This window comes from Oryzias latipes, chromosome 1, assembly GCF_053564925.1.
Source record: "Oryzias latipes strain Hd-rR chromosome 1, Olatipes_Hd-rR_3.1".
Lineage (NCBI taxonomy): Eukaryota > Metazoa > Chordata > Actinopteri > Beloniformes > Adrianichthyidae > Oryzias > Oryzias latipes.
Window position 1 is genome coordinate 39,749,462 of NC_136237.1, and position 26,929 is coordinate 39,776,390.

The 26,929-nt window shown below is 37.8% G+C and overlaps 4 protein-coding genes across 7 annotated transcripts in view; 2 read left to right on the plus strand and 2 right to left on the minus strand.

Annotated features, from left to right (window-relative positions):
* Window positions 1-26,929, plus strand: part of LOC101174245 (protocadherin Fat 4) — a 242,581-nt gene that overhangs the window by 141,330 nt on the left and 74,322 nt on the right. The window lies entirely within an intron of this gene.
* On the plus strand, window positions 3,187-8,939 carry LOC101173999 (uncharacterized). Of its 3 annotated transcripts, none has more exons than XM_078947551.1 (6): window positions 3,187-3,245; window positions 3,434-4,066; window positions 5,703-5,871; window positions 6,577-7,014; window positions 7,106-7,166; window positions 8,630-8,939. In XM_078947551.1, exons 3-6 carry the CDS (start codon window positions 5,712-5,714, stop codon window positions 8,697-8,699), a joined length of 729 nt encoding a protein of 242 aa, XP_078803677.1. In that variant the 5' UTR covers window positions 3,187-3,245; window positions 3,434-4,066; window positions 5,703-5,711; the 3' UTR covers window positions 8,700-8,939. The 3 variants fall into 3 exon arrangements, with proteins under 3 accessions (XP_078803677.1, XP_078803680.1, XP_023810238.1); XM_078947554.1 differs by lacking the exon at window positions 3,187-3,245 and having other exon boundaries at window positions 3,434-3,499; window positions 4,013-4,066; XM_023954470.2 differs by lacking the exon at window positions 3,187-3,245 and having other exon boundaries at window positions 4,062-4,117.
* Window positions 11,123-13,702, minus strand: LOC101173764 (uncharacterized). The gene is made up of 5 exons (XM_004065539.3): window positions 13,621-13,702; window positions 13,318-13,488; window positions 11,990-13,171; window positions 11,839-11,899; window positions 11,123-11,464 (listed from the first exon to the last, which is right to left on the minus strand). The coding sequence occupies exons 2-5, from the start codon at window positions 13,475-13,477 to the stop codon at window positions 11,395-11,397; spliced, it is 1,473 nt and encodes a 490-aa protein (XP_004065587.1). The 5' UTR covers window positions 13,478-13,488; window positions 13,621-13,702; the 3' UTR covers window positions 11,123-11,394.
* Window positions 23,538-26,635, minus strand: LOC144992200 (uncharacterized). Its single transcript, XM_078947546.1, has 5 exons — window positions 26,530-26,635; window positions 26,145-26,315; window positions 25,060-25,998; window positions 24,909-24,969; window positions 23,538-23,883 (listed from the first exon to the last, which is right to left on the minus strand). Exons 2-5 carry the CDS (start codon window positions 26,302-26,304, stop codon window positions 23,814-23,816), a joined length of 1,230 nt encoding a protein of 409 aa, XP_078803672.1. The 5' UTR covers window positions 26,305-26,315; window positions 26,530-26,635; the 3' UTR covers window positions 23,538-23,813.

Sequence of the window (26,929 nt, forward strand, 5' to 3'; positions counted from 1 at the left end):
TGCTGCAGATTTTATCCTCTCTCCATAAGTATGGCCCATAAGTCTGCTGAGTGCTCGGAGCCTGGAGGTGAAAGGGGGCAGCCCGGTTTTGACGTCCTCGCCCTGAGAGCCCAGAGCCTGGATCAGAGAGCTGAGGAGAAACTCCAGCGTCCTCCTCAGACAACCTACCAGGAGCACTTTGGATCTCCATGTCTTTTCTTTCATCGCTCTTAGCTTGCTGTTTTCTATAAACCTTAAAAGAAATGTGAAGCAGAAAAGATGCATTCAAACAAGTGAGTGCATTTTTCTACTGTGGCCACAGGAGGGCGCTAATGTTTGATTTCTGCTTTTTTATGTTGCAATGCAAGAGATGTGTGTTAAACAATTATGAAATGGATCCATGTTTGTAGCTTTACTTTCCCTTTAACAATAAGGAAGAACTAAAAAAAAATGTTTGTTATGTAATTTGTGGCTTTCTTTCCTTTCAGTAACAGCTGCAGATCCAGTTTGGAATATTTCAGCTATGTGAGGCGTTTTGTAATCTCTTCATCAACTCGTTGACTGCTGGGAACCAGATGAATTCCGGCATCTAAAGACAAACGTCTGGAGGTTAAACTGCAGCAAATTCAGTCACTTTAATTCGTGGCTCAGCTTCTGTTCACAAATATTCACTGATGTTTTTGCAGCTCAAGGATGATGTGAGTTTTACACAAACTGTACAAGACTGTATTAGGGAACTTAAAGTTTTTTTCTGATTTAATTTGAGGCTTTATTCTAATTTCTTTGGCTTTTCAGAAATAGTTTTTTTTTATTATTTGATCAGCCCTTCAACATCGACCCATAATTAAGGATAAAAATAAAACGAAATCATGGTTTGAACTTTGAACAGTATGGAATTGGACTCGACTTTTTCTAAATGCCTCGAATTTGTGATCTTTTAGTTTTTGGGAGCATCAAAGACGCTCAGGAGAATTTGAACTGGAATCATTTTTTGTTGGATACACTTCAGGTTAAAAACAAACAAAAAATTCCCATTATGAGGAGATGATGGAAGCTGATGATGGAAGGAGATCCCACCTGGAACATGAACACGAACAGACCGAAGCTTCAGAGACGATTCAGGTCAAACAAGCCACATCTGAAGCTACAGACGCCGGGAACGTGACCCTCAAGAACGCAGGTTCTTGAACAGGCATTTTAGCACATGGTATTCACACTGGACAAGCAGGGAGGGGCTTCTTCTTTTTTTTCTATGTTTATTGGCGCATGTCCGACACCTACAGTTGAAATTGAAACGTCTAATTGGTGCAAATCTCATGAATCTCACTCCAGGTTTTTTCTTTCACAGCTAAATTCTGAAATATGAAAAACTTAGTGTCATATCATTCCGACCGGGCACAAACTATTGATTTATCCTCCAGGATTCGTTTTTGGCACACATTTAACCGTGAATTAAATGGGACGCCATCCATAATTCTCTGTCAGACCTGAGTCCCTGATTGGTCAAAGCTCGACCTGCGTTCAATGGCCGCCCATAACGGTTTGAAGTAATATTTATATATCTACAATGAGAACAAAGGTCACAGTTTTGGTCATAAAAACTGTCGTAAAAACTTGCTTAGCTACGCGTGAATGCGAGAGTTTTGAACGATCAAGCCTCAGGCCTACTTTGGTGAGCTGCCATCCTTTTTCCTACTTACTCTAAACATAAACACAAATTTACTGGTTTATGATTCTGTAGAAAAAGCACATAAAAGTATACAAATACGTATAAATACCTTTTAGCAAATCCTCTTTTGTGGAGCATAAGAAAATACACTTTTTAACGAATAAAATAAATCGAGCATCAGAGATTTGTATTGATGCAGGGATGTAAAAACCTTTGAAGGCCGTGTCACACAGCCACTATATCTACATTTTGCACATCTTGCACGGATAAAAATTGCTCATCGGTGAACATATTTGGAAAAAGTTAGACAAGTTGTGGTCTTGAAATTTTCACAGATGTATCACGAAAAAACCATGCAAAGAACAAATAAATGAGTGAGTCGTGCGTCAATTATGTAATTTTGCCATGTTATGAGCACCGTATACGCGAGATAAAAATTTACATGAAAAGTCCGTTAGACGCCGTGGAAAGCCACTAAAGCATATGCATCTTTTGCAATTGCATAAGATTTACGTAATAAACTATATATAAACAACGTAAAATATGAATAAACTGGTTAATTCTCACCTGGACAAAAATTCACATAGGGAGCTGTCGGCCAAAACCCTTGACGGACGTCTGCGCACATTGACAAATGACAAACGCAAGTAACACTTATGAATTTTGTAAATCACTCATGTATCACAAAAGACCGAAAGTTCATTTGTGGAAAAAGCCCAAAATGTACTCAGTGGCTGTGTGACACGGCCATAACAGTCAATCTTACTTCTATGTGCATCTCAGTCATAAATTAAGCAACCTTTACTCAAAAAATGATTGTTATTTAATTTCTCCTCAACCGTAGAGCCACTATGGAGGCTGAGCCTCAAATTCAGTCAAGGAAAAACACAAGACAGAAAAGGATCCATTTCCTCGTAGCAGTGCATTGTTTTACAAAAGAAGATAAAGAGTCTTTTTTTGGATAAAGAGGAAGAAGATTCCATAAAACTTGTAAGAAGGTTTGATCTAGTAGAAGCCCATCTACGCTAAAAAAAGGCACTGATTCTTCGTGCATCAAACAAGTCCTCATCTGGTCAAAATACTATGAAGATCTATAGTGGTTTCAACTGAAAGAGTCTAAAAGAACCTGATAAAACAAAGAGCCTCATGTTGGAGGAGGAAACAGATAAAAAAAAAAACAAGTTATCTGTCAACCTTTTGGCAGAAAAGCATCCCCGGCATGCGAGGAACATGCCAGGGATGCTGTCGTGCTGGAAAATGACCATGAAAACTAAAATTTCCTGTGTGATGAACCTTTACTAATCAATAATTACAGGATCTCACTAATAAAAAAAGTAACCTTCAAACGCAGATAAATATGACAAACTCTGACACTGCAGTAAAAATTCCGTTTGTGCCATAAACATCTTTCTGCATCCATTGTCTGTGTCTTTGGTCCAAATGTCAATAATGGAACCCCATATAAAACACTTTAAATGGTTACATGAGAGAAAATGATTTCATTTTCACTTAAAAGGTGCCACATTTTCAGATTTGATCACTTAGAGTTACAATCCGAACATCTGGGTTCGTCTGGGGTTTGACCACTTTCTGATGTGTAAGTTGTTTGTTTCACATTAAATCTTTTTGGCTGTTAATTGTGTCAAAACTTCCACCTTTACTTGATAAATGTCTCAACAGCATCTATATGCACACAGGTGAATATTTCCCCACATAAGAAAACATAAAAAACTCTCATTCTTTCATTTGGAGGATGTAAATGTTGTCTTTATGTCATCCAAACAGGTTCTTCTGGTGTTTGCAATCATCTTATTGTGATCATTTTGGGGAAAAGACTTCCTGGAAACACAAGTAACAATTGTTTAAAACCATTAAAAGCACCAATGAATTGTATTCTAGCACTATTATTTAGAAAGATGTTGTTTTCCTCTGTAATCTGTTTGTTTTGGCTTAAATGCTGAATGGGAGAAATAAAAAAAAAGCATGTCTTTTAGTGAATTATCATAGCTGTCTGCTGCATTCAGGTTCAAGGAAGTATTCCTGTGTTTTTCTGGTCACATGCCTGAATGTGCCACACTGAGGACTGGACTAAATCTGTGCTGCACAGACATTCTTCTGTAAAAAGTCCTCTGTTTTATTCAGGAATCCTGTTGTAAAGCTGGAAAACAAGAAGCTAAAATTGCAGAGAAACTGGCTAAATCACTTTTCTAATCCAAAATATCCTAATCACAAATTACAAAACAATTCAAAATAAAAGGTCAAAATGTACATTTTAGTGCTTCTGAGTCTTTCCTCCACAGATGCAGCAGCCGACTCTGCATTTTTTCACTACGATCTGCTTCTTCCTTCTTGGAAACGATGCAGAAACAAATGACGACACTAAAACAGGTTGGTCCGTGGGATGACATATAAAAGCAGGTGAGTTGACAAGATCGTGGTTCACAAACTAATTCCCATCAGCTCAAAAAGGTAGGAATTTACCATTATTAGTGTTTCTGGTACATTATTTACAGATATTATCGTCATTTGAGTTTTATTTTTACATCTTTTTGTTTCTGGATGATGGCTAGTGTTGAGTTTAAACATTTCCCTGTGATTCTGTTGTTGCCATGAAACCCAAAGGATGCTGAAAATATGGAGCTTTAAAATGCTCACATGTTAAAAAGAAAATGAGCTGAAAGGACAGACAATAGAAATATATCAAAAGTTCTTAAATGAAAGTATAAGGTTACATAGAGGCTGATGATTGTGCTTGTTGAGTGTTTAACACTCAACAAGCACAGTGTTAACACAAGAAATTAAATAGAAAAATGCATTAGGTACCAAAGTGATTGTCTGTACTTTGTCCCATTGGGGTTCTCATTTTCTTATTTCTACCTTTCCAACCTTTTTTGGATTTTCTTTTTGTTTTAATTGTGAAACATTTGAATTCATTTGGATTCTTTCCTTCTTTCTCCAGAATCTCACTCCACAGACAGAAATGCAGATTATTTTTTGTTGTCCTTACGAGGTCATGCTTCTTAATCAGTAAATGTTCTCTTTCTCTTTCCTTAAATTCTGTGGAAGTCGTTTTTTATTATAATTTTGGGGTTAATTTGTGGTCATTTTGGTTTTGTGGAGAAGATCAGGTTAAATAAATATATTTAGTGGTACCCTTAGGCTCTTTTGTAATATTTGGTTTAGTTGTTTATGACAAATAACCAAGAAGTGATTTCTACATGGATAAATATCAGATTAAACCTTAAATTGAAAACAGTCTTGTCTTGTTTTCACCTAATTTAAGCAGAAAAAAAGAACATCACACTTACTTTTAGACTTTAGCTGCAGTCAAAAAACTTCTATTACAGCTTAAATGTTGAGGAAAGTTCTTCAAAGTTACTAGTTTTGTTTTTGGACTGTGGGATAAAACCAGAGTAACCAAACCTCCACATTTGAAGGAATTGAACCATAACCTTTCATGCTGTGCAGAAATGCTGCCTTTCTTTGCAGCGCATTGCAGCTTGGTGGTGCAGAGGTAGAGCGGTCGACCTCTGACTGGAAGACTATCAACACCCACTAGCCCATGTGTTGAAGTGTCCTTGAGCAAAACACTGAACCCCACATTGCTCCTGGTGGTTTTAGATCAGCCCCAGTATTCGGCAGCAGAGCCGCCATCAGTGTGTGTTAGTAGAAGGTAGTAAAGCTACATCAGTATACGCCATTTACTATCTATGTGTCTCGGTGACGCCACAACCTGAAACTATTGTTCTCCAGTAGTTACATCCTTGAGTCGGTCCCTTTGCTCAGCATTTCCTGCTAAAAATATCACAAACCAGTTCTACCGGGAGGTGTCCACAAACAGGAAAGTGTGCAGATCACTGACCTCTGCTGGGGGAAGCTTCCTCTTTCAGACATAAAAAGAGGCTTGTTTTATTGCATGGGTCTACTTTAAACAGTGCACATGAGAAATGACATTTACCTGGACAAAAAGATGATTCTTTAATCAATGGCACAGCCAAACATGCTGCTGGGACTATTGGAAAAAAACAAACAGTTTTTGTAATTCTCCCTGCAGTTGGTTGAGATGAAGCTGGGATTGCTGCTGGCGTTGGCTGTGGCCGCTCTCGTGCCCGGCCTCTCCGAAAGCAGGATCATGTCCAGATGTGAGCTGAGAGACGAGCTCCAGAAGTTCCTGCATGTCCCCGAAGACCTCATGATGATTCATACCCAACTCTTGGAAATTAGTAAGAAACAAAAAGATGTATTTGTTTTCTGGATGTTTGTTTGTTAATCGTTTTGTTTATCCACACATTGATTGCTTTCATTGATTAAATTCTAATCATTGAAAGAGAAGCTGAGCTTTCATTATTTGTGTTGTTCGTGTAATTCCTTAAACTTATTTCATGAAACTTCCATCTATTTGTCTACAAGTGGATGCATTGGAATGGAGCTGAGCAGGGAGCTTCTGGCCCGCCCAGCGTGTTTCATACGTCACGAATATGATCTTTTCAGACGGATTTTTATTAGTTTCCTCCTGGTTCACAACAGCTTGAACGAAGAAATGCATTTTAAACTTAATTTTCTTTATATATGTCCCCCATCGTGAGAAAAAGGCTACAAGGACATGTTTGAAAACGTCATTTTACTCAATTTAATATGTTTAATTCTGAAAATAACCAATTTAGAACTCTACAGTTATTCTATTAACTTGTTTCTATTGTCGTCTTTAAACTACCTAAAATTAGCAAAAGCGGCATCATTTAATCACAAAAATCTTCATGAAAAATGTTCTTAATTCAAACGTACCTTTACGATGCCGGTACTTTGATAAAACATGGTAGGAAACGCACATCTTCAGCGTGAGAACAACTTGTGTGAAATGTTTTGACGGAACAAATTCAACAAAAAGAGCTTCTGATGTAACTCTTCTACGTCTGATGTGTCTTTAGTTTCTTGTGAAGTGGACATAAAGTCCCAACTGAACACCAACCTGGTCATCATGGAAGGTGTCCGCCCGACCTCGGTGGTCCTCCCTGCAGCTGCTGATGCTGCTCCCAAGTCACAAGATGAGGAATTCGATTCTACCACCACAGTTTCTGGCGGCAGAAAAAAGCGGAGTGCCCCCAAAGACGAGGGCGACGAGAAGAAGGAGGAAGACTTCAAGCAACCTATCGGAGTGGCCTTAAACTCTGAAGAAAACAAGTTTAACGAGGAGCAGATGGAGCAAGACGACGACCGGATGGAGGGTTACAGCGATCCAGAAAACATGGAGTCCATGTCAAAGCCATGGTCAGTGGGCCATTATGGGATCTTCCAGCTGTCAGACAGCCACTTCTGCGATTCGGGTTACCGCTGGTCCAGAAATGTGTGCCACAAAAACTGCTCAGGTGAGACAAAAGACAAATCTTATTTTGATTCTTTTTCCAAAAGAAAAGACAACCTGCACATTTTACGAATTGTTGTTTTTCTTTTCTCCAGCCTTTACTGATGACGACATAACAGATGACGTCGTGTGCTTCATCAAGAGTGGTTACTGGAGGTGAGCACGATTTATGTAGAACGAAATCACACCTGTAATGCATTTCTTTACTGATTTAGGCTAAATCTATATTAAGAAAAAAAAACCCAGAACAGATAAACCCCCAAACTAGCAAATTTAAACACACCCCTTAACATACCATTAAACCAATAAGGTAAGCAGTTGCTGGAAAGAGAAGAGGGATTTACTTTTCTGCAATATGCGGGGTTGTCCACTAGATGTCAGCAAACCCTTTACTTTAGGACAGAAACTAAACTAGCACAAGAACTGCGTTTCTTTAGACTTACCCTAACCCCTTCAGAACCATTTGGAGGCTGAATAAATGTTTACTGACATTTGTGGAGCGAATGTGGCCGTAGTTAAATTATATAAACTAAGACGGCACTGTGAGACAAACATTAAATTCGCACTTTGCAGAGAAGCTGAGCACACAGAGTTTGCATGGCGCTCTGGGAACTTTGAAGAATAAAACATACATTTTTAACTGCTTCGTAACCCGTTTTGCCGTTGATGTGGAAGCTGCGCCTATGCAGATTCAGATGGAGCTGTTTGAGCTTGCAGTGCTTTTGCACACTGAAGGCAAAGTACAACACTGCAGGGCCTCACAGTTAAAAAAAAATTCTTTATGGAGAGCAAAATCTATTGGCATTTAGAAAATTTAAGTTTAAATTTTCTTATATAAAATGACATAACAGTGAAGAAATGTCAATGTTTTTTTCTTTTAATGTTTACATTATTTCTAACTTGTATAATTTTGACAGGAAATATTATTAATTAATGTTTAAGTTGATTTATTCAATAATAATATTTTTTGTCTATTTTTAATTTATATTTATCTTTAAAAAAGTTAAGTTTTAAACTTGTAGTGCCCCCTGCCCTAAAGAGAAGTAGGATTTACTTTGTTGCAATATACCACCTGTCCACTAGATGTCCCCAAATCCCTAACTATGGGACAGAACCTGCCACAACATCTACGTGGTATGAAAAAAACAGCAGCGTTTCTTTATTCTTCTGGGGAAAACGTTTAGCTAAATTGATAAACCTTATGGAGAAAAAAAAATTCATTCACCAAAAATTGCTAAATTAAAAGCACCGCTTAACACCCCTCCAGACCAAAGGGTTTCAGCAAAGCAATAGCTGTGAAAAGAAACAGGGTTTACTTTACTGCAATACCTAATATCACCAAATCCCCCTTCAGGACAGAAATGGACATGATATAGAAAAAATATGTTTTGTTATGTTTTTTAAAGTCATTTCAGTACCAAATGGACCTTCCATTGCACAAAAATAATGACCAATCCTTGCCTTCATCCTGATTAAATCTTTTACTTTTAAAAAGAAGATTTAGCTGAGTTTGCTAGAAGATACACATCAAGTAAAGGAAAAAATTGTGCAAAAATGTAACACATGTTTTAAAACAACGGATCTGAACAACTGACATATTTTTGTTTTTACTTTTATAGAGTTTTTCTGAGGGACGTCTCTCACAGCTGTTACCACCAAAGGAAGACCTACTTTGCTAGCTGCGATTGAGCTTTTCCAGCTTTAAATCTGCAATATCTCCTGCTGTATTGTAGTTTCTTCTTTTACTTGTCAACAAAATTGCTTTAAAGTGTAATACTTTTTGATTTTAGTTATTCCCCACACAGTAAGTAACTGGAAATAAAAACACTTCTGACTTGTTTCTTTACATAGTTTTGATTCATTTAATATTAACATGGCAAAATTCAATACACTGATTTAAGAAAATTAAAGCTAAATGATTCTGACAAACGTTCTTAAGCTGTCTCATTTGCCAATAAAAGCAATGTTTCTTGATAAACTGAAAATGTTAACAGGAATTTTATATTCCCATACAAACAAAATCACAATGAAAACCTCATCTAATGGAGAAGTATGTAAAACATTGACTTATTAAAAAGACACTTTTTTGTTGGTTTCATCTCCATAGCAACCATTTTATGTTTTGGTCACCTGGGGGTGACGAAAACAGGCGTGTGTAATATTTAGAAGAATCTGCACAAGTATAATTTTGGATTTCCATGGCAACTAAGGTTTTTTTCTTAACCATGTCTAGATTACTAATATGGTCATATTTTTGTTGCATCGTTCTATTCGACTTGAGCCAAGGATTCAAATATGACATTTTCACAATGTAATAATTTTTCTGAGCTCGCCACACGAACGCCATTAAAGTTTAAAATCAGAAATGTTTCTCACGTAGCTTGTAAACTTGTAGAAGTTACTGAAAGTGTTTGTTTTTGATGCTTTTAATCTTTTAATGCCGACCACGGGGGTCATTGCCACAGCGCCCGCCCAACACAGCGGCTCAGGGCCCCTTCTACGGCTATTAGACCAGGGTTTTTCAACCTTTCTTGAGCCACGGCACACTTCTTTAACCTTGACAAAAATCCCGCGGCACACCAGCATCCCAAAAAAAAAAGAAAAAGCAGAAACTCAGTCTGTTTTGATCTACAGCACCCCCCCCCCCCCCGGCAATCTGACGTGCATTTTTGTGATAATTGTGGCAGAAAAAGCAGGAAGTTGCAGATGTTTTTTCTAAAAGATGTAATAAAAGTTAAGTTACATACAAACTGTATGTTCGTTGTGGTTTCAAGACGTGTAAGGACGACTTATTGTACGCTGAGGCGCTGTCCCTTTAAGCCAATGCATCATGGGAGATGTAGTGTAAAAACTGCGACAAAACGGCAGAAAGACTCGCGTCTCTGAGCTTCATGGTTTTGTTCACTTGTTCCACGGTCTGATACCGGATTCTGTGGAAAGCTACACCGCTAAAGACGAGCTTTAGCTGGTGTTTTTGTTGGAACTGAGTGAGTTATGAGCTAAATTGGAACAAGGAAGTGAATACTTTAACCACTTCTGATTGGTCAGACTGATGACATGTGATTAAGCCTTCAAGAATGATTGGTGGAGTCGTGGAGACAGTGAAAGCTGCGGGACTTTTCAGAAAACAGTTATAGCTGCAGCTAAATCGCGTTACCATCATTCTTATCAAAATGTCTTTAATAGAATCAAATAAACACAAAGAAAAAAGTATTTTATGATCTTTCATATTCCTAACTACTCAGTGTTTTATCAGGACCTGTTTGGATGAACAAAGAGCTGATTTCCTGATGGGAAATGTTTTTAGATCAGTGAATGAGGGCAATTTTCCACGGCACACTTGACCATCTCCTACGGCACACTAGTGTGCCGCGGCACACTGGTTGAAAAACACTGTATTAGACCACAGAGCGGGACTAATGAGAGCGAGCAACGCAGCAACAGCACCCCCTACAGGCGAAACCGGTGGTGCCCCAGAACAATGGATCCCCGAGAGGAAACACTGGAGTAAGAAAAAATATCAGAATATGGAAAATAATAAAAAAATAAAACAACATAAAATAAAAATACAATACAACAGTAATAGTAATTACAAAAGTAAAATAAATATATTTTTAAAAAGACAATGAAAACTATTAAAATATAACTAAGTGTAATAATAATTTAAAAAGGTAGTCAAAATAAATACATAAATAAAATAAAAATAATTATAATAGTCCTTGTATAAGTAAGGGAAATTAGATAAATAGCTACATAGATAATGAGTGAAATAATTAGGCACTTACAAAAGTCATGTAAAAGCCAGATTAAAAAGGTGGGTCTTGAGCCTATCCTTGAAAACCTCTATGGTCTCTGTGGCCCGAGGTGTGCTCTCTGTGTGCTGTTCCACATGCAAGTGGTTTGTCCTAAAACCAGATTTACTTTTTTCTAAAATATTTTGTTATTTAGGAAATCATGTAATTGTGTAAAAGCAATTTTTTAAATGATTTAATCCTAAAAAAGCAAAATTTTCAATAAATTTATCTAAAAATGGTAAGTTGGATACAGGTCTGAAATTGTCCATAATATTTGGATCCAAGTTACTCTTCTTCAGAAATGAAAGACTACAACAATTCATGAGATTCACTTTATTATCATGTTAACAAATAGCAACATACACTCACAAATACCAAATACCATTTGGTATTTATTAAACACAAACAATATAACATTCTAATATAAGTAAATACTATATTTTAGAAATGTAAAGAAAGCACCAAAAACGTAACAAAATAAAATAAAAAAATCAGAAAATGCCCGAGAAACCAGAGTATGAGGAACTTCCCATGACAGCTAAGATCCCAGCATTAAATGTTGCAGGAAGACTCCATGTTTGTAGACCTGCTTATTGACATTCATCAAAGTAGGTGTCCTGTTGGTTTGAACAGCTGCTTGAGACCTCGTCCAGGATCCATCTGTCAAATGAAGGAAGAAAATCATTGGTATAAATTCACATCATAGGGCCTGAGCTAAAACACTGCTTTGATTTCACCTACAGATCCAATGTTGTAGATTGTATTTCCATTATCTGGTTTCAGTAACTTTTAAAAAACTACCAGCAGAAATGATAAATTACTTTCAAAAACTTTGTTTCTGTGTTTTTACAGGAGCAAAATTTGGAATTTGATGACATGCAGTGGCCAGAATACAAATTGCAGGTAAAATATGAATTCTTTAGGATAAACTTTATCGGCTGACAAAAAACAAAACGTACACATTTCTGGGAATTGTTTTTTTTTATTTTTTGTAAATTGTGTTAATTAAATAAATTAATTGTCACGATGCTTACCTCCAGTATCCTTTGCTTGCGAAGCATTCAAGATCGTCTGTTATGTCATCATCAACAAAGGCTTCAGAGAGAATAAATAATTGTTAGAACATGCAAGGTGGTCAACTTTGATGGTACTTAGCTCCACATTGTGTCTTGTGCAAAAACTCACCTGAGCAATTTTTGTTGCACAGATTCTTGGAGGAGCCATTGCCTGAATCACAGAAATAGCTGTCAGAGAGCTGGAAGAGCCCAAAATAGATGGCCGGCCCCTGATTGGGCTTAACGTTGTCCTTCTCTTGAGATGATGATTCATGGCTGTGTTCACTGGGCTTCTTCTCCTTCTTGTTCTTCTGTCTCCTTTCCTCACTTTCATCAGTTTCATCACGGCCCCGTCCCTTCTTTCCCCTTTTCTTATCAGCTTGCCCCTTGTTTCCATGTCCCTTGTTGCCCCTCTCTTTGGATGAAGCGTCTCTCTTCAGTCTTGCGTTTCCAGATGCGGCGTTTGACATTTCAGTGGTATTAGGGCTGGCTGTTGGTTTGTTGGCTCCCTGGTTTTCCATTCCATGGCTTTCCTCATGGCTGTTTTCATTTTCTTCACTTTCGTCATGGCCTCGTCCCTTTTTGCCTTGTTTCTTGTTCCCTCGTCCCCTGTTGCCCTTCTCTTTGGATGAAGCGTCTCTCTTCAGTCTTGCGTTTCCAGATGCAGCGTTTGACATTTCAGTGGTACTAGAGCTGGCTGTTGGTTTGTTGGCTCCCTGGTTTTCCATTCCATGGCTTTCCTCGCGGCTGTTTTCATTTTCTTCACTTTCGTCATGGGCTCGTTCCTTTTTGCCTCGTTTCTTGTCGCCATGTCCTCTGTCACCCTGTCTCTTGTTGCCCTTCTCTTTGGATGAAGCGTCTCTCTTCAATCTTGCGTTTCCAGATACGGCGTTTGACATTTCAGTGGTACTAGAGCTGGCTGTTGGTTTGTTGGCTCCCTGGTTTTCCATTTCATGACTTTCCTCTTCAGAAGATTCATGACTTTTTTTACTGTTCTTCTTTTTCTTGTGGTTTTCTTCGCTGATGTTGTCACTGTCTCCACTTTTGTCATGGCCCCGCCCCTTGTTGTCTCGTCTTTTGTCACTTTTCTCTCTGAAGTCATTGAATGGAGCCCATCGCTTTCTTCTGAAACTGCCATCAGTGCTGTTTGTCATTGGGGCCGAGGAGATTGTTGAGATGATGTCTTGTTCAGTGGCCGTTTGGTTTCCTTCAGCTGCTTGTGTTGTTCGCCTCGCTGCTGCAGTTGGGAGCACAGCATTTCCAGTCACCAGGCTGGAGTCAAGATGGGATCTTCTCTCTAGTTCACAAGTAACTGCAAGAAAAGCAAATATGTAAAGAAAAGACAAAAAACAAATAGGATTAGTCAGTGTTATAAACTGCAATTAGATGTGTTTTATGTCCATTGATGTTCAATGAATTAAACTCAAAATCTACCTGACATAAGTAGATTTTTCTTACCTAAAGCTAGGATTTGGTCCTTGTATCTGCCATACTTTCTGGGCAGAGGCAGAACTTCCTGGAGTTTCTGCCTCAGCTCACATTTGGAGACGATCCTGCCCTCAGATAGGTTTAGCACCAGAGCGGCCACAGACAACGCCAACAGCAATCCCAGCTTCATGACTCCAAAGTCTGCAGCAAGGATTAAAAAAGTTTGTTTAAAAAATAATAATAAAGACATAATTTATTTACAGCATAAACAGAAAACCCCAAATAGTAAATTTAAAGAGTTAAAAAGTCCCTGACAGCAAAACGGACTCTCACCTTTTTGCTTTCCTGCTTGTCCTTCTGTCTTGAGTTTTCACTCTGAGTTTAAAGACTAGAGACGGTCTTGGTGCTTTTATACAGTGCGTCGAGAAATTCTGCTGATTCATAAAACCGGTTTTGTTCTCATCATTGTTTCTGGATTCTTTCTGATGGAAATTTTTATAAAGTTGACAAACTGCATTCAAAGGTGGCGCGTTCGTTACTTCACTACACTTTAATTCTTTTTAAAGCAATCACAAAAACTCAAACATGTAAACTATTAAACCTCACAACGACATTTAAAGCAGCTCTTCTGAAATGTCCTGATCCGAAGAAGCTTTGCATCTTGGTTGAGCATTTCGTTCATGTTTAAGTCTTTATTTCTGGTTTTGCTTTTTACAGCCCAGTTCTGATTGCTTTTTCAGCAGATTTTTTTTTTGATGATGGAAGATCTGATGAAATGAAAACAAAGGAGAGAATCTAAAGAGTAAAAATGTGTGCTGAAAATACAAGTAAGGGTTATCGGCTGACGAGATATCAGAAATGAACGCAGGCCGTGGAAGCCTGAACCCGGAGGAAGGTTGCCTCCGCGAAGTGCGTTAACTCTTGATAATGCACACTTGAAAGGCCATTAACCTGGTTATACCACAAATATTGAACCAGTTTTTAGTACTTTATTGTTCTTATTTGTTCAGTTTAGATCGATTTTTTCCTACAAAACGGACTTATTACCACTTGTTTTTGTCCAGATAATGAAGTCAAAGTTGGTTTTAAAGAAGCCAGCGCAGTGATACAGAACATTTAAGGTATGTGACCAGAACTTCTTTTTAGAAGTGAATTATCACTGGTGATCATTACTTTTTAATCCATGCCCAGCAGCCAATCAGAATCGAGTATTCACCCGGACCATGGTATAAAGCACACGTGTCAAACTCAAGGCCCGCGAGAGCATAAAAGTTTTGAATTTCTTGAAATAAAAAATAAAAAATGCTGTGTTTTTATTCATATCTAGGGGGAATTAGACTTGATATATCGCACTGGGCAACTATACATTAGGACTTAAACACTGTCCATATAACCAAACCTGACAGAATCAAATTTAAAAGGATTTCTGCTGGAGTTACAAGCAAATATATGTTTTCTATGCACCTGTTATTGTCACTTTAAAAAGTTAGAGTAAATAAATAATTAGTTATTTAACATTAAGGAGTAGTTACATTTATTTTTCATTACATTTAGTTACATGTATAAGTTATATCTGGCCCTTTATGGACAGCCACTGTGCAGATGTGGCCCTCGGTGAAAATGAGTTTGACACCCCTGGTATAAAGGGATTTAATAACTTCACTGTAAAATGTTACATTTTCAAGCTTTTATGTGAAAACAGACCAGAAAGTCTCATCTTTATTCCATTGTTCACTTCTGCTTCACACTGTTGATGAACAGGCATCAGAGCATCAACATGATCTCATCTCTCAGATGAACCAGTTTGGGTTGCATTCATGTTCTGTTTATGTTCTTCACGTACTTGAGTCATTGTCACCAGTGAGTCTTTTTAAAGTGAAGACTAAAGGACCAATGAGGCAACAGTCTAATTTTAGATTGTTGGTTTAAATACAGACCAAGTGTAAGCTTGAAATTCTGTTGTGTGCTCATTGTTATGGGGGGAAAAATGATCTCACATAAATGTATTTACAAGCTGTTGCAAAAGGAATGTGCACAGATAAAGGATGACACAGCAGTTCAATGCTCAGAAGATCCATGGATCATTAAAGTCAGAACTCAGACGAGTAGGTGCTGTCATGTTCTTCACTCCTCCACCACAACACTTGTTCTGTCCAGCAGCAAAACAAACACAAAGAACCTTCTTCTGTTGTTTATGTTGGTGTCAAGCTGAGCAGACACCTGAGCTCTGGTCAGTGTTTTTATAAAAAAGTGCTGTGATGGAATAAACCCAATTCATGGAAGACATCTTCCCTCCAGATCCCCACTCCACCATGGAGAAAAAGACAAATTAAGAGGGTCCACCACATGTGTTCCTGCTGCAGGAGCACAGAGAATGCACCCAAAACAGAGACCAGCCCCCCCATTGTTCCCGGAGTCCAGCGGCTGCTATGAAATAACTTAGTGAACAGGAATTTACTGCATTAGGATTTCATCTCCCGCTTTTCCCACATGATCACAGCTGGTTTTAGTTGTTACAGCTGCTTTCAACCTATCATACGTCCTCCTGTCAGCATTTAGTCCAAAACCTTTCTGCTTGGAGGGGTTTCATAGGCCGCATCTCTCCCTTTCTGCACCATGGGGGGGGGTGTCTCAGAGACACTATAATTTGATTTTATGTGCAGAGGGCTGAGACATTAAGTGTGTAGGAGGCTCTAACACGCTTCTAAAACTTAAAATCTTTGATAAGATCTTCAGGAAGGCTGGTGAGGCTTAATGCTGAGCTTAGGTGGTTTGTAATTTTGAGGAGTTCTTTTTGCATCTTGTATTTTACTGCTATTTTACATGACTATCAGATTGGCAAAAGTTCAGTTTTATTAAGGGTTAAATGTCATAACAAAACCTCCTCTCAAAACTGATTTTAGATGTTGACATTGTTTCTTTCCTACAGGACAGCTGAATCTTTGGGATTAGATTTAAGGGGTTTTCATCCACTGATTGCTGAGTCAATCACAGAGAACAAATTCATAGTGTCTACAAGTTTAAACTGTGTTCTTAAATTATTTTTTCTCAGACACAGTTTCTTTTGGTCAAATGTACCTTACTTGTTTCTGTGGAACAGAACGCATCCAAAGGGCCATGAAAAAACATCACACCAGCACTCCAGTTAAACCGTATAAAAAACTCAGGCAACTACTGGTTCATTCAAAAGACAAGATCGGACAAAATAAGAAATGCAATGTCATTTATGAAATACCATGTCACACCTGCAACAAAACATACATAGGAGAAACAGGACGCACCTCAATCACAAGAAAAACAGAACATCAAAGAGAATGCGAAAAGGGAACATACAAAATACTAACAGGAGCCAGACGACAACAGGCAGTTCAGGAAAATATGAAATCAGCCATAACGGACCACTGCAAACAAGAAAACCAAATCATGGACTGGGAAAAGGCCAAAGTCCTCCACACTGAAGACAACAGACACCGCAGATGGATCCTGGAGGCGGTGGAGATACGAAAACGAGCCCACACTTCCATGAACCGGGATGAGGGGGCCTTCCTGCTCTCCCACACCTGGAGCAACATCCTCCAGCAAAAAACGGCCATCAAGGGGCGGAGTCACTTGTCAGAGTCTGACAGGTGACTCCGCCTCAGTCACAATCATCTGTTTTTAAAGACGTCACATCACTACCACCTGATGACGACCCTGACGAAGGCGTACCGATACATGTAAGGTACGTGTGACAAAAAACAAACCGTGTCTGACAAAAAATAGTTTAAGAACACACAGAGAACAAATGTCGACACACTCAGTCGTGTGTGAGGCAACAGTGGGACTTTACCTGTTTGTCAATCCAAAGCAGCTTTGTTACTGTCAACAGTCGTGAACTTAAACCCTGCAGATCACATTTTTTCTGGATGACAGCAAAGAACGAGTTTAAAAAAATCATTCTGTTTTTTTTTTTATAGTTCTTTTAGTAGTTTTTTAGTTTTGCTTAGTTCTTTTGATGAATTAAAAAAAAAAAAAACGGAGCTGCAAATTTCTGTCATGAAGACAAAAAAAGAATAGTAAAAAGTGTAGAAATCCGTGTATATTATTAATGAAAATATAACATTTTTTGTTTAAGTGAATGTTGCAAAATACGTTTTCTACTTTTTTAAGAAGAGAAAACAACTTGACAAATTATTTTTCTCCCCTGTTTTCTAAACATTTGTCAAAAATGAAGAAAGCTCAGATTGTACATTTTTTGAAGGCATCTTTTAAATAAAGCTCACAACTTTCTTTTTTTGAAATTTAACTTTAACTTCTAAAATCCTACTATTTATATTATATTATTATATAATATTATTATATTGTTATATGTTGGAACGTCAATGTAAATATGGGATTGCATTTAGTTGATTGATATACTTTTATTTTGTACATTTTGGATCTTAAACATTTACATTTTGTAAATCCAGTTTAAGTGTTCAAAAAAAAAAAAACTTTCACTGAAATTTTTTCTCACTCCTTTGACAGTTGATTTTATTTCAAGCAAAAAAAAACCCATAAAACTTATGTTTCTTATGTTTTTGCTTTCCTAAGAGTAAGTCTGGAGCCAAAGTGGTCTGATAAATATTTGCATCAACAGGTGTCAAGCTGTTAAAGCTTTTTCATAGTTTATTATTAGAAACTGGAGCGTCTTTCAGAGAAAAATGAAAGAGAAATGAAGAAAATGTACCCGCCAAACAGGTTTCTTTTACGCACCACAGCAAAGAACACGATCTAAATGACTTTGGTGTTCCTTTGTTTTTTTTTTTTAACATTTTATGTTTAATTAAAAAATATTGATTGACCCTGTTTTGTTCACTTTAATTATACTTATAAAATCAGTTTAAAAAAAGGTGTTGCTCTACTATACCTTCTCTTAAAATTTACTTATATTAAAAACAAATGTATTCATTTTTTCATTTTGGGATTATTTCTATATATTTTAAAATATTTGTTGACATTTGTAAAAAATAATTATTTTAAGTCTGACTTTGTGTGTGAACTGATGGGTTGTTGTGCTAAAACCATTTAATAAATAAAAAGCTAAACAGAGATATCCAACTATAGACATTTTGGTTGATCAACATAATTGTCACATGAATTTTTATTTATATGACAGAGAAACATGACTTTTAAATTTTTACACAGAACATTTTAACCCTTGTGCTATCTTAGATGACCCCCCCCCCTTACATTGACGTGTTCTCCCTACCATGACAAAGGTGGATAAAGGAGGAAAGATTTCATGTAATCCATGGACACCAGTGAAGATCACAAACCATTAAAGAAAAAAGTTTCAGAGCACTGTCTAGTGGGTCTAGATGACCCACCACCCAATGGTAAAGTGCCTAGGATAGCACAAGGGTTAATGATCTGTTTTAAGACCTAAAACATTTCTGGCATGTGACTTTATAAAAAAAGTCAAGTCAGTTTATCAGAAATATATTTCTCACCATCACTTTGCAGGATTAAAAACACAACAAAAGTTAGAAAACAACATTGTTCTATTTCAGTCTTAATAACATTTTTCTCTAATTTTAATTTTTCTAAAGCATCTTGTGGTAAAAATGCTTTGTCCCGTAGCTTTATGACTATATTTTCTTTTCTGTTATGATTCCAAGAAATATTTATCTTCAGTAGAACCTCTTATGATTTTTCGGTGTGGCTAAATAATCGAATATTTGCACATATATATTTAGTCATCCCGTTTTCACTTTTGTCTTTCAGCACATTTTAGAAGATCTTTTCGTTATTGTTTTATTTTTTCTGTACAAACAAAATGTTTATGTGAAAAGATTTGTCAAAGCTGTGCTGCAAACTTACATGAATAACTTGGGATGGCGTGTTGCCAGTTAAATCTGCTGTATAAATAACACCAACGGTCAAACATGGTGGTGGTAGTGTGATTATCAGGGAACTTCAGGACCACAAAATCCCAAACTAGAATTTATAACCCTGATAATCATGACCTGAGTCTTAGTTTTGCACCAAATCTGATGTTGGATAAAATATGGTCCATAATCTAGATTATTTAAATGTGACATAAAAAAACAACAACAAAAAATGTCCAAAGGAGGCAAATACTTTGTGTGTGTGAAGAAAATGCCAAGTCAGTTTTTCTGAAAGCTGAGAAGTTTTCTGCCTATCCCTTACAAAAAGCATTGCTGCTATGAAAATGACAATCAACCTGTGAAAAAAAATGTCATGCAATGACGGCACTTGACCTTCTGTGTGGAATGCATGTCCTCCTCGTGCACGAGCGTGTTTGGCGTGAATGAGGAGGATGCAGAAAAAGTAGTTGGAGGGAGGTGGTGACTTTTCCAATAATCTTTCTAAACAAAATGCTCCAACTGGATTTCCCCTCTCGCCCGTGTTCTTGGATGGATTCCTTCTTTACAGACAAAAAGCTATAAAGTGCCATGACTCCTTCACACTCACGTGTAGCACCGGCCTCCGGCAAGTCTGAGTGCTGTGTCAAAGAGAAGAGAAGGGTTTCACAGCAGCAGAATAGAGGCATTTTTTCCTTCAACCTAGAACTTGTTGTTTGTTGCTTTACTGTGTGGTATTGTAACAGCTCAGGTGAGCGGTAGTAGGAAGTAAAAACTGTTTAAATTTTTGCCTACAGGCTGTTCGCTAAGAAATCTAAAACAGTCTGAAAAAAATTTGACTAAATATGTGACTGAAAGATTAGAGCGATTTTTTATTGTGTGTGAGTGATGACAATGAGGAGAACAAATACAAAGATGTGAACACTACAACGACTAACAATAAAATAAATAAATTATGTAAACTCTCTCTCTCGTATTCCAAGAAGGATGAGTCGGTGAATTCCAAACAGGTTTTCATTGTCCTCCTCCAGAACGGGACATATCATTGCTGCGTAATCAGGGTGGATCTGTGAGTCAAAACAACAAATGAACTTAATGCCTTTTTCACGGCACACAAGATTTCTGAGAATAGCCTTTATCAAATCATTGTGTCACTTGATCTGTGCCAATAGAAAAGTCTTGTTTAAACAGCAGTCAAAGCTGTGGTGCACCCATTTTTAGAGTCTTGGAAGCTCTGCTGTAAAAGTAATAACAGTCAAACAAGGTGGTGGTAGTGTGATTGATGGGGGTTGGATGATTTGTCAAAAGCAATAGGAGCTGAGAACTCTGAGCTCAACTTGAAAATCCTACAAGTGAACATCTGATCATCAGTTCATGTTTTCAGGCTGAAGAGCACTCGGGTAAGGCAGAATAAAGCAAGGGGAAAAATCTTATCTGCACGTGTCGGGAGAAAGTTCCTGTGTTCAGTTTAATCTAAACTAGTTCTTCTGGAGGCCGAAAACATTTTAATCTTTCTGGTTTTGTTTAAACCATCTAAAAAAAGCTTAACGGCATGTCAGCTATGCACAGAACAAATGCAGCTGTTAATCTGTGAAAGCAGCCATGAACTTCTTACGATTGTTTGCTGCTTTGGACTTTTGCCAAGCATCTTATTTTCTTTGCAAGGGAAATTGTAGTTTTAATAAGATTATTCTGAACATTTTATCTGTGATCTGAAGCTGATCCATGCTAGCTTGTTTGGCTTTACTTTTAAAGCATCTACTTCTCTGAATTCTGTGTCCATGAACACAGTAACTCCAAACACTGTTGGGTTACCTCAGATTCTGTCATTTCATTTTGAAGTTTTCATATCTGAGTTGTCCAAAGATAAAATCATATTTCATTACTGGCTACAGTCATCGATGCACAAACAAAAAGCCTCGAGGTTTCATTTTGACAAAAAAAAAGAGCATTTTCTTGTACAAAAAACGTTTAAAAATGTGAAAAGGCGTCATGATGGTGACAGAAGAAGACATTAGTTTCTCAAAGATGCTCAGATTTCTATCAGCTCAAACATGGCCAAAACAAAACTTAAAGCATAACCTGAAAACCACAAATTTAAATAGATTGCGGGGCCATTAGCAGAAACAGCTGTGAATAATTGACACTAAAATGTATTGGCAACGATCTTGACAAAAAGGTTTAAGTCAAAAACATCTGAACAGCTGCAGCACCCTGAACGGAGTAGAAGACAAACCCGGTTTCCACTGAGTGAATGTTGAGAGAACCAGTCATGCCACCATCTGTACCACACCCTGCAGCAGGCCTGCATTACTGCAGTTAAATAAGCCGATAAAGACAGATGGCCTTCCTGAAAGGTCATTTCAAGAGGATAAATGCAAGTTTTATTAATGGTAGAGTGAATGTACGTGTCTGCATATAGAATTTGGCAAAGTGTAGAAGGAACTTTAGCTGCTGATGGATTTTATTTTCTTTCAAAGTAAAGTCAAGATGTAAAGTGGATAATTTCTAGGGAAAAGAAAAAACAAAACAAAAGCACAGAGTGGAGACATTTTAAATAGACAAACTTTGATTGAAGATTTGATCAAAACGACCAGTAAGCTGCAGGTCTTTGGCCACATACAGTCAGGACCATAAATATTCGGACAGAGACACATTCTTTCTAATTTTGTTTCTGTACACTACTACAGTGAATTTCTAACTAAACAACTCAGATGCCATTGAAGTGCAGACTTTCAGCTTTTATGGTTGAACAAAAAGATTGCAGATAAATGTGAAAAACTAAAGCATTTTTTAAACACAATCCCTTCATTTCATGAGCTCGTAAGTAATTGGACAAATGAGATAACTGAAAAAAAATGGTCATTACTAATATTTGGTTGATAACCCTTTGTTGGCTATGACAGCCTGAAGTCTTGAACTCATGGACATCACCAGATGCTGGGTTTTCTCCTTCTGAATGCTCTGCCAGGCCTTTACTGCAGCGGCTTTCAGTTGCTGTTTGTTTGTGGGCCTTTCTGTCTGAAGTTTAGTCTTCAACAAGTGAAATGCTGCTCAATTGGGTTAAGATCAGGCGACGTACTTGGCCGTTCAAGAATATTCTACTTCTTTGCTTTAATAAACTCCTGAGTTGCTTTGGCTCTATGTTTTGGGTCGTTGTCCGTCTGTATTATGAAACGCCGCCCAACCAGTTTGGCTGCATTCACCTGGATTTGCGCAGACAGTATGTCTCTGAACACCTCAGAATTCATTGGGCTGATTCTGTCCTGTGTCACGTCATCAATAAACAATAGTGTCCCAGTGCCACTAGCAGCCATGCACGCCCAGACCATCACACTGCCTCCACAGTGTTTTAGTGATGATGTAGTGTGCTTTGGATCATGAGCTTCTCCACGCCTTCTCCATACTTTTCTCTTGCCATCATTCTGGTAGAGGTTGATTTTGGTTTCATCTGTCCAAAGAATGTTTTTCCAGAACTGTGCTGGCTTTTTTAGATGATTCTTAGCAAAGTCCAATCTAGCCTTCCTATTCTTGAGTGGCTTGCATCTTGCAGTGTACACTCTGGATCTACTTTCATGAAGTCTTCTTTTTCTGGTAGACTTGGATATTGATACGCCTACCTCCTGGAGAGTGTTGTTCACTTGGTTGGCTGTTGTGAACGGGTTCCTCTTCACATGGAAATGATTCTGCGATCATCCACCACTGTTGTCTTCTGTGGACGTCCAGGTCTTTTTGCGTCACTGAGTTCACCACTGCTTTCTTTCTTTCTCAGGATGGACCACACTGTTGATTTTGCCACTCCTAATACTGTAGCAATTTCTCGCATGGTTTTTTTCTGTTTTCTCAGCTTAATGATGGCTTCTTTCACCTGCATTAAGAGCTCCTTTGACCGCATGTTGTCTGTTCATAGCAAAATCTTCAAAATGCAAGCACGAGTCCTCTAATTAACTGAATGAATGAAAGCCTTTTATCTGCTTCACTGATAAAGACATAACAAGGGGATTGTCCACACCTCCCCATGCAATAGCATGCAAGTCATTTGTCCAATTACTTACGAGCCCATGAAATGAAGGGATTGTGTTTAAAAAATGCTTTATTTTTTCACATTTTTATGCAAAAATTTTGTTCAACCCATGGAATAAAAGCTGAAAGTCTGCACTTCAATGGCATCTGAGTTGTTTTATTTAAAATTCACTGTGGTAATGTACAGAAACAAAATTAGAAAGAATGTGTCTCTGTCCAAAAATTTATGGTCCTGACTGTAACTCTAGAACTGGTCATTCAAACCATGTACCGTATCCACCCAAACTGGCTTTTCTCAATGTGAAGGAGTAGCAGCTCTACTCCGAGCTCCCTTGGGGTGACCAAGTTCCTCAAAATATCTTTAGGAAGGAACCAGAACAATTTAAAGTGCTTCAAACTTTATTGATTTCAGACAGACAGATCCAACAGATACAAAATCAAATACTATAAAGTTATAATAAACGTTTTGTTTCTGTTGTTGAAAAGGTTTTAGCAAATCTATCAACTTCAATGATGTTGTTATCCTAGATAATGTAAAAACAATCAGTAAAATAAGGAATGAAAAATGCCCGAGAAACCAGAGTATGAGGAACTTCCCATGACAGCTAAGATCCCAGCATTAAATGTTGCAGGTAGACCCCATGTTTGTAGACCTGCTTATTGACATTCATTAAAGTAGGTGTCCTGTTGGTTTGAACAGCTGCTGGAGACCTCGTCCAGGATCCATCTGTCAAATGAAGAGTGAAAGCCATTATTTCTTTGTTTACTGTTTCTCTTTCTCTTTATTGGTATTTGTTTCTTTTTTTGGATATATTTTTGGTTAACACTGAGTATATTTTTAAGTTCCTCAATACTTTGGTCTTACATTATGGGTTTACGTGAACTTAAAGTAAATGTTTGCATTTCTCCATAACTCAGATTAGCTTTGTTTTGTTTTATTATTGTTAAAGTATAGAATTTGGTGTTTTTCCACTCTGGCCTCAGTAACTTTTTATTAATATATTTATAATATAAATAACATATTGCTTCTAGTAATTATGAGGCTGTGTTATCACTAGAGGAGACATTTTAATAATGTCTTCAAAGATGTATTTTGTTGACTTTTCCACATTAAATGGTTCCATATTAAATGGTTGCTTTTTGTTGCCCAATGCGTCAGATTTTTCCTCCTCAAAAAAGTTCTTTGTCAGCCATTATGCAATATTCCTTGGTGCACTGCCAAAGATGATGTAACAGTCTTGTTTTAAAAAACTTCGAAAGTGTTGAGGAAATTAATTTTGAAACTTGTTTCCTGTTTTTTCAGTGGCTGTAGCTCAACAGGCCTGTGTGGGGTCACTAAAAAGACAACTCCAACCTAATTTGAGCGCTGTGTGGCAACAAATCTTTTGTTTGACGTGCTTGGCTTTCACAGCGTGTAGTTTTAGTCTGACACAAATAGCTATTCACTCATTTTGACATGACACTGCTGCTTTGGTGTGAACTTAGGGTTAAAAGTAAAAGCACAGTTTCTAGAAAAAGTGTTTTTGTTCTCCCATTGACCTACTAGACATGTAGAATTATTTTTAGTGGGTCAATGCAGAAATACTAATATGCAGCTGTGTAAAATATTAGATGTTTTCTCTCTGGTGATTTTACCATTTCTTGGAAACTGAGTAATATCCGAGAGATTTAAATGAAATTTAAAACTTAAAAAAGGCTAAAATGAAAAAGATTGTTTTTTGAATTACTGAAATTAATTGTCACGATGCTTACCTCCAGTATCCTTTGTTTGCGAAGCATTCAAGATCGTCTGCTATGTTGTCATCAATAAAGGCTTCAGAGAGAATAAATAATTGTTAGAACATGCAAGGTGGTCGACTTTGATGGTTGATGGCTCTACATTGTGTCTTGTGCAAAAACTCACCTGAGCAATTTTTGTTGCACAGATTCTTGGACGAGCCATTGCCTGAATCACAGAAATAGCTGTCAGAGAGCTGGAAGAGCCCAAAATAGATGGCCGGCCCCTGATTGGGCTTAACGTTGTCCTTCTCTTGAGATGATGATTCATGGCTGTGTTTACTGGGCTTATTTTCCTTTTTGTCGTTTTGTCGTCCATTGTTTCCCCTTTTCTTATCAGCTTGCCCCTTGTTGCCTCGTCCCCTGTTGCCCTTCTCTTTGGATGAAGCGTCTCTCTTCAGTCTTGCGTTTCCAGATACGGCGTTTGACATTTCAGTGGTACTAGAGCTGGCTGTTGGTTTGTTGGCTCCCTGGTTTTCCATTCCATGGCTTTCCTCGCGGCTGTTTTCATTTCCTTCACTTTCGTCATGGCCTCGTTCCTTTTTGCCTCGTCTCTTGTCGCCATGTCCTCTGTCACCCTGTCTCTTGTTGCCCTTCTCTTTGGATGAAGCGTCTCTCTTCAATCTTGCGTTTCCAGATACGGCGTTTGACATTTCAGTGGTACCAGAGCTGGCCGTTGGTTTGTTGGCTTCCTGGTTTTCCATTTCGTGGCTTTCCTCTTCAGAAGATTCATGACTTTTTTTACTGTTCTTCTTTTTCTTGTGGTTTTCTTCGCTGCTGTTGTCACTGTCTCCACTTTCGTCATGGCCCCGCCCCTTGTTGCCTCGTCTTTTGTCACTCTTCTCTCTGAAGTCATTGAATGGAGCCCATCGCTTTCTTCTGAAACTGCCATCAGTGCTGTTTGTCATTGGGGCCGAGGAGATTGTTGAGATGATGTCTTGTTCAGTGGCCGTTTGGTTTCCTTCAGCTGCTTGTGTTGTTCGCCTCGCTGCTGCAGTTGGGAGCACAGCATTTCCAGTCACCAGGCTGGAGTCAAGATGTGATCTTCTCTCTAGTTCACAAGTAACTGCAAGAAAAGCAAATATGTAAAGAAAAGACAAAAAACAAATAGGATTAGTCAGTGTTATAAACTGCAATTAGATGTGTTTTATGTCCATTGATGTTCAATGAATCAAACTCAAAATCTACCTGACATAAGTAGATTTTTCTTACCTAGAGCTAGGATTTGGTCCTTGTATCTGCCATACTTTCTGGGCAGAGGCAGAACTTCCTGGAGTTTCTGCCTCAGCTCACATTTGGAGACGATCCTGCCCTCAGAGAGGTTGAGCACCAGAGCGGCCACAGACAACGCCAACAGCAATCCCAGCTTCATGACTCCAAAGTCTGCAGCAAGGATTAAAAAGGACAATGGTAAGCAAACAATGTTATTAGAATGTTCAAAACACATATATATAGATATAGATATATAGATATAGATATATAGATATAGATATATATCTATATCTATATATATAAACTGATAATAAAAAAATACACACAAATTTGACTTCTTACAGAATTAAAAGTATTTATTTTTGTACTATTTAATTGTACTCACAATTTATTCTTTCTTTATGCCGTCTTTTTTGCCTTTGTGTCTTGCAGAGTATCCCGTCTGAGTATATAGAGTAGAACTTCTCCTGCTTTTATATGCCTTGAGTTCCACAAACCGGTTGGGTTGTCGTCATTGTGTCTACATTCTTTCTGATGGAAAGGTGACACAAAGGTGGCGTGTGCATTGTTTCACGAGCATGAAACACCCAAACATGAAATCTATCAAACCTAATAAAAACAGGTAAAACATCTAATATGTTAATTTAATGAAGCATTGCATTTTGGTTGAGAATTTTGTAAATTTTATGGTCTTTATTTGCCATTATGTGCTTCATGGAGTCTTGACTTATGGAGTGTATCTTCGGTGCACACATTAAAGCTGCTGAGCAAGAATGATGCAGAAA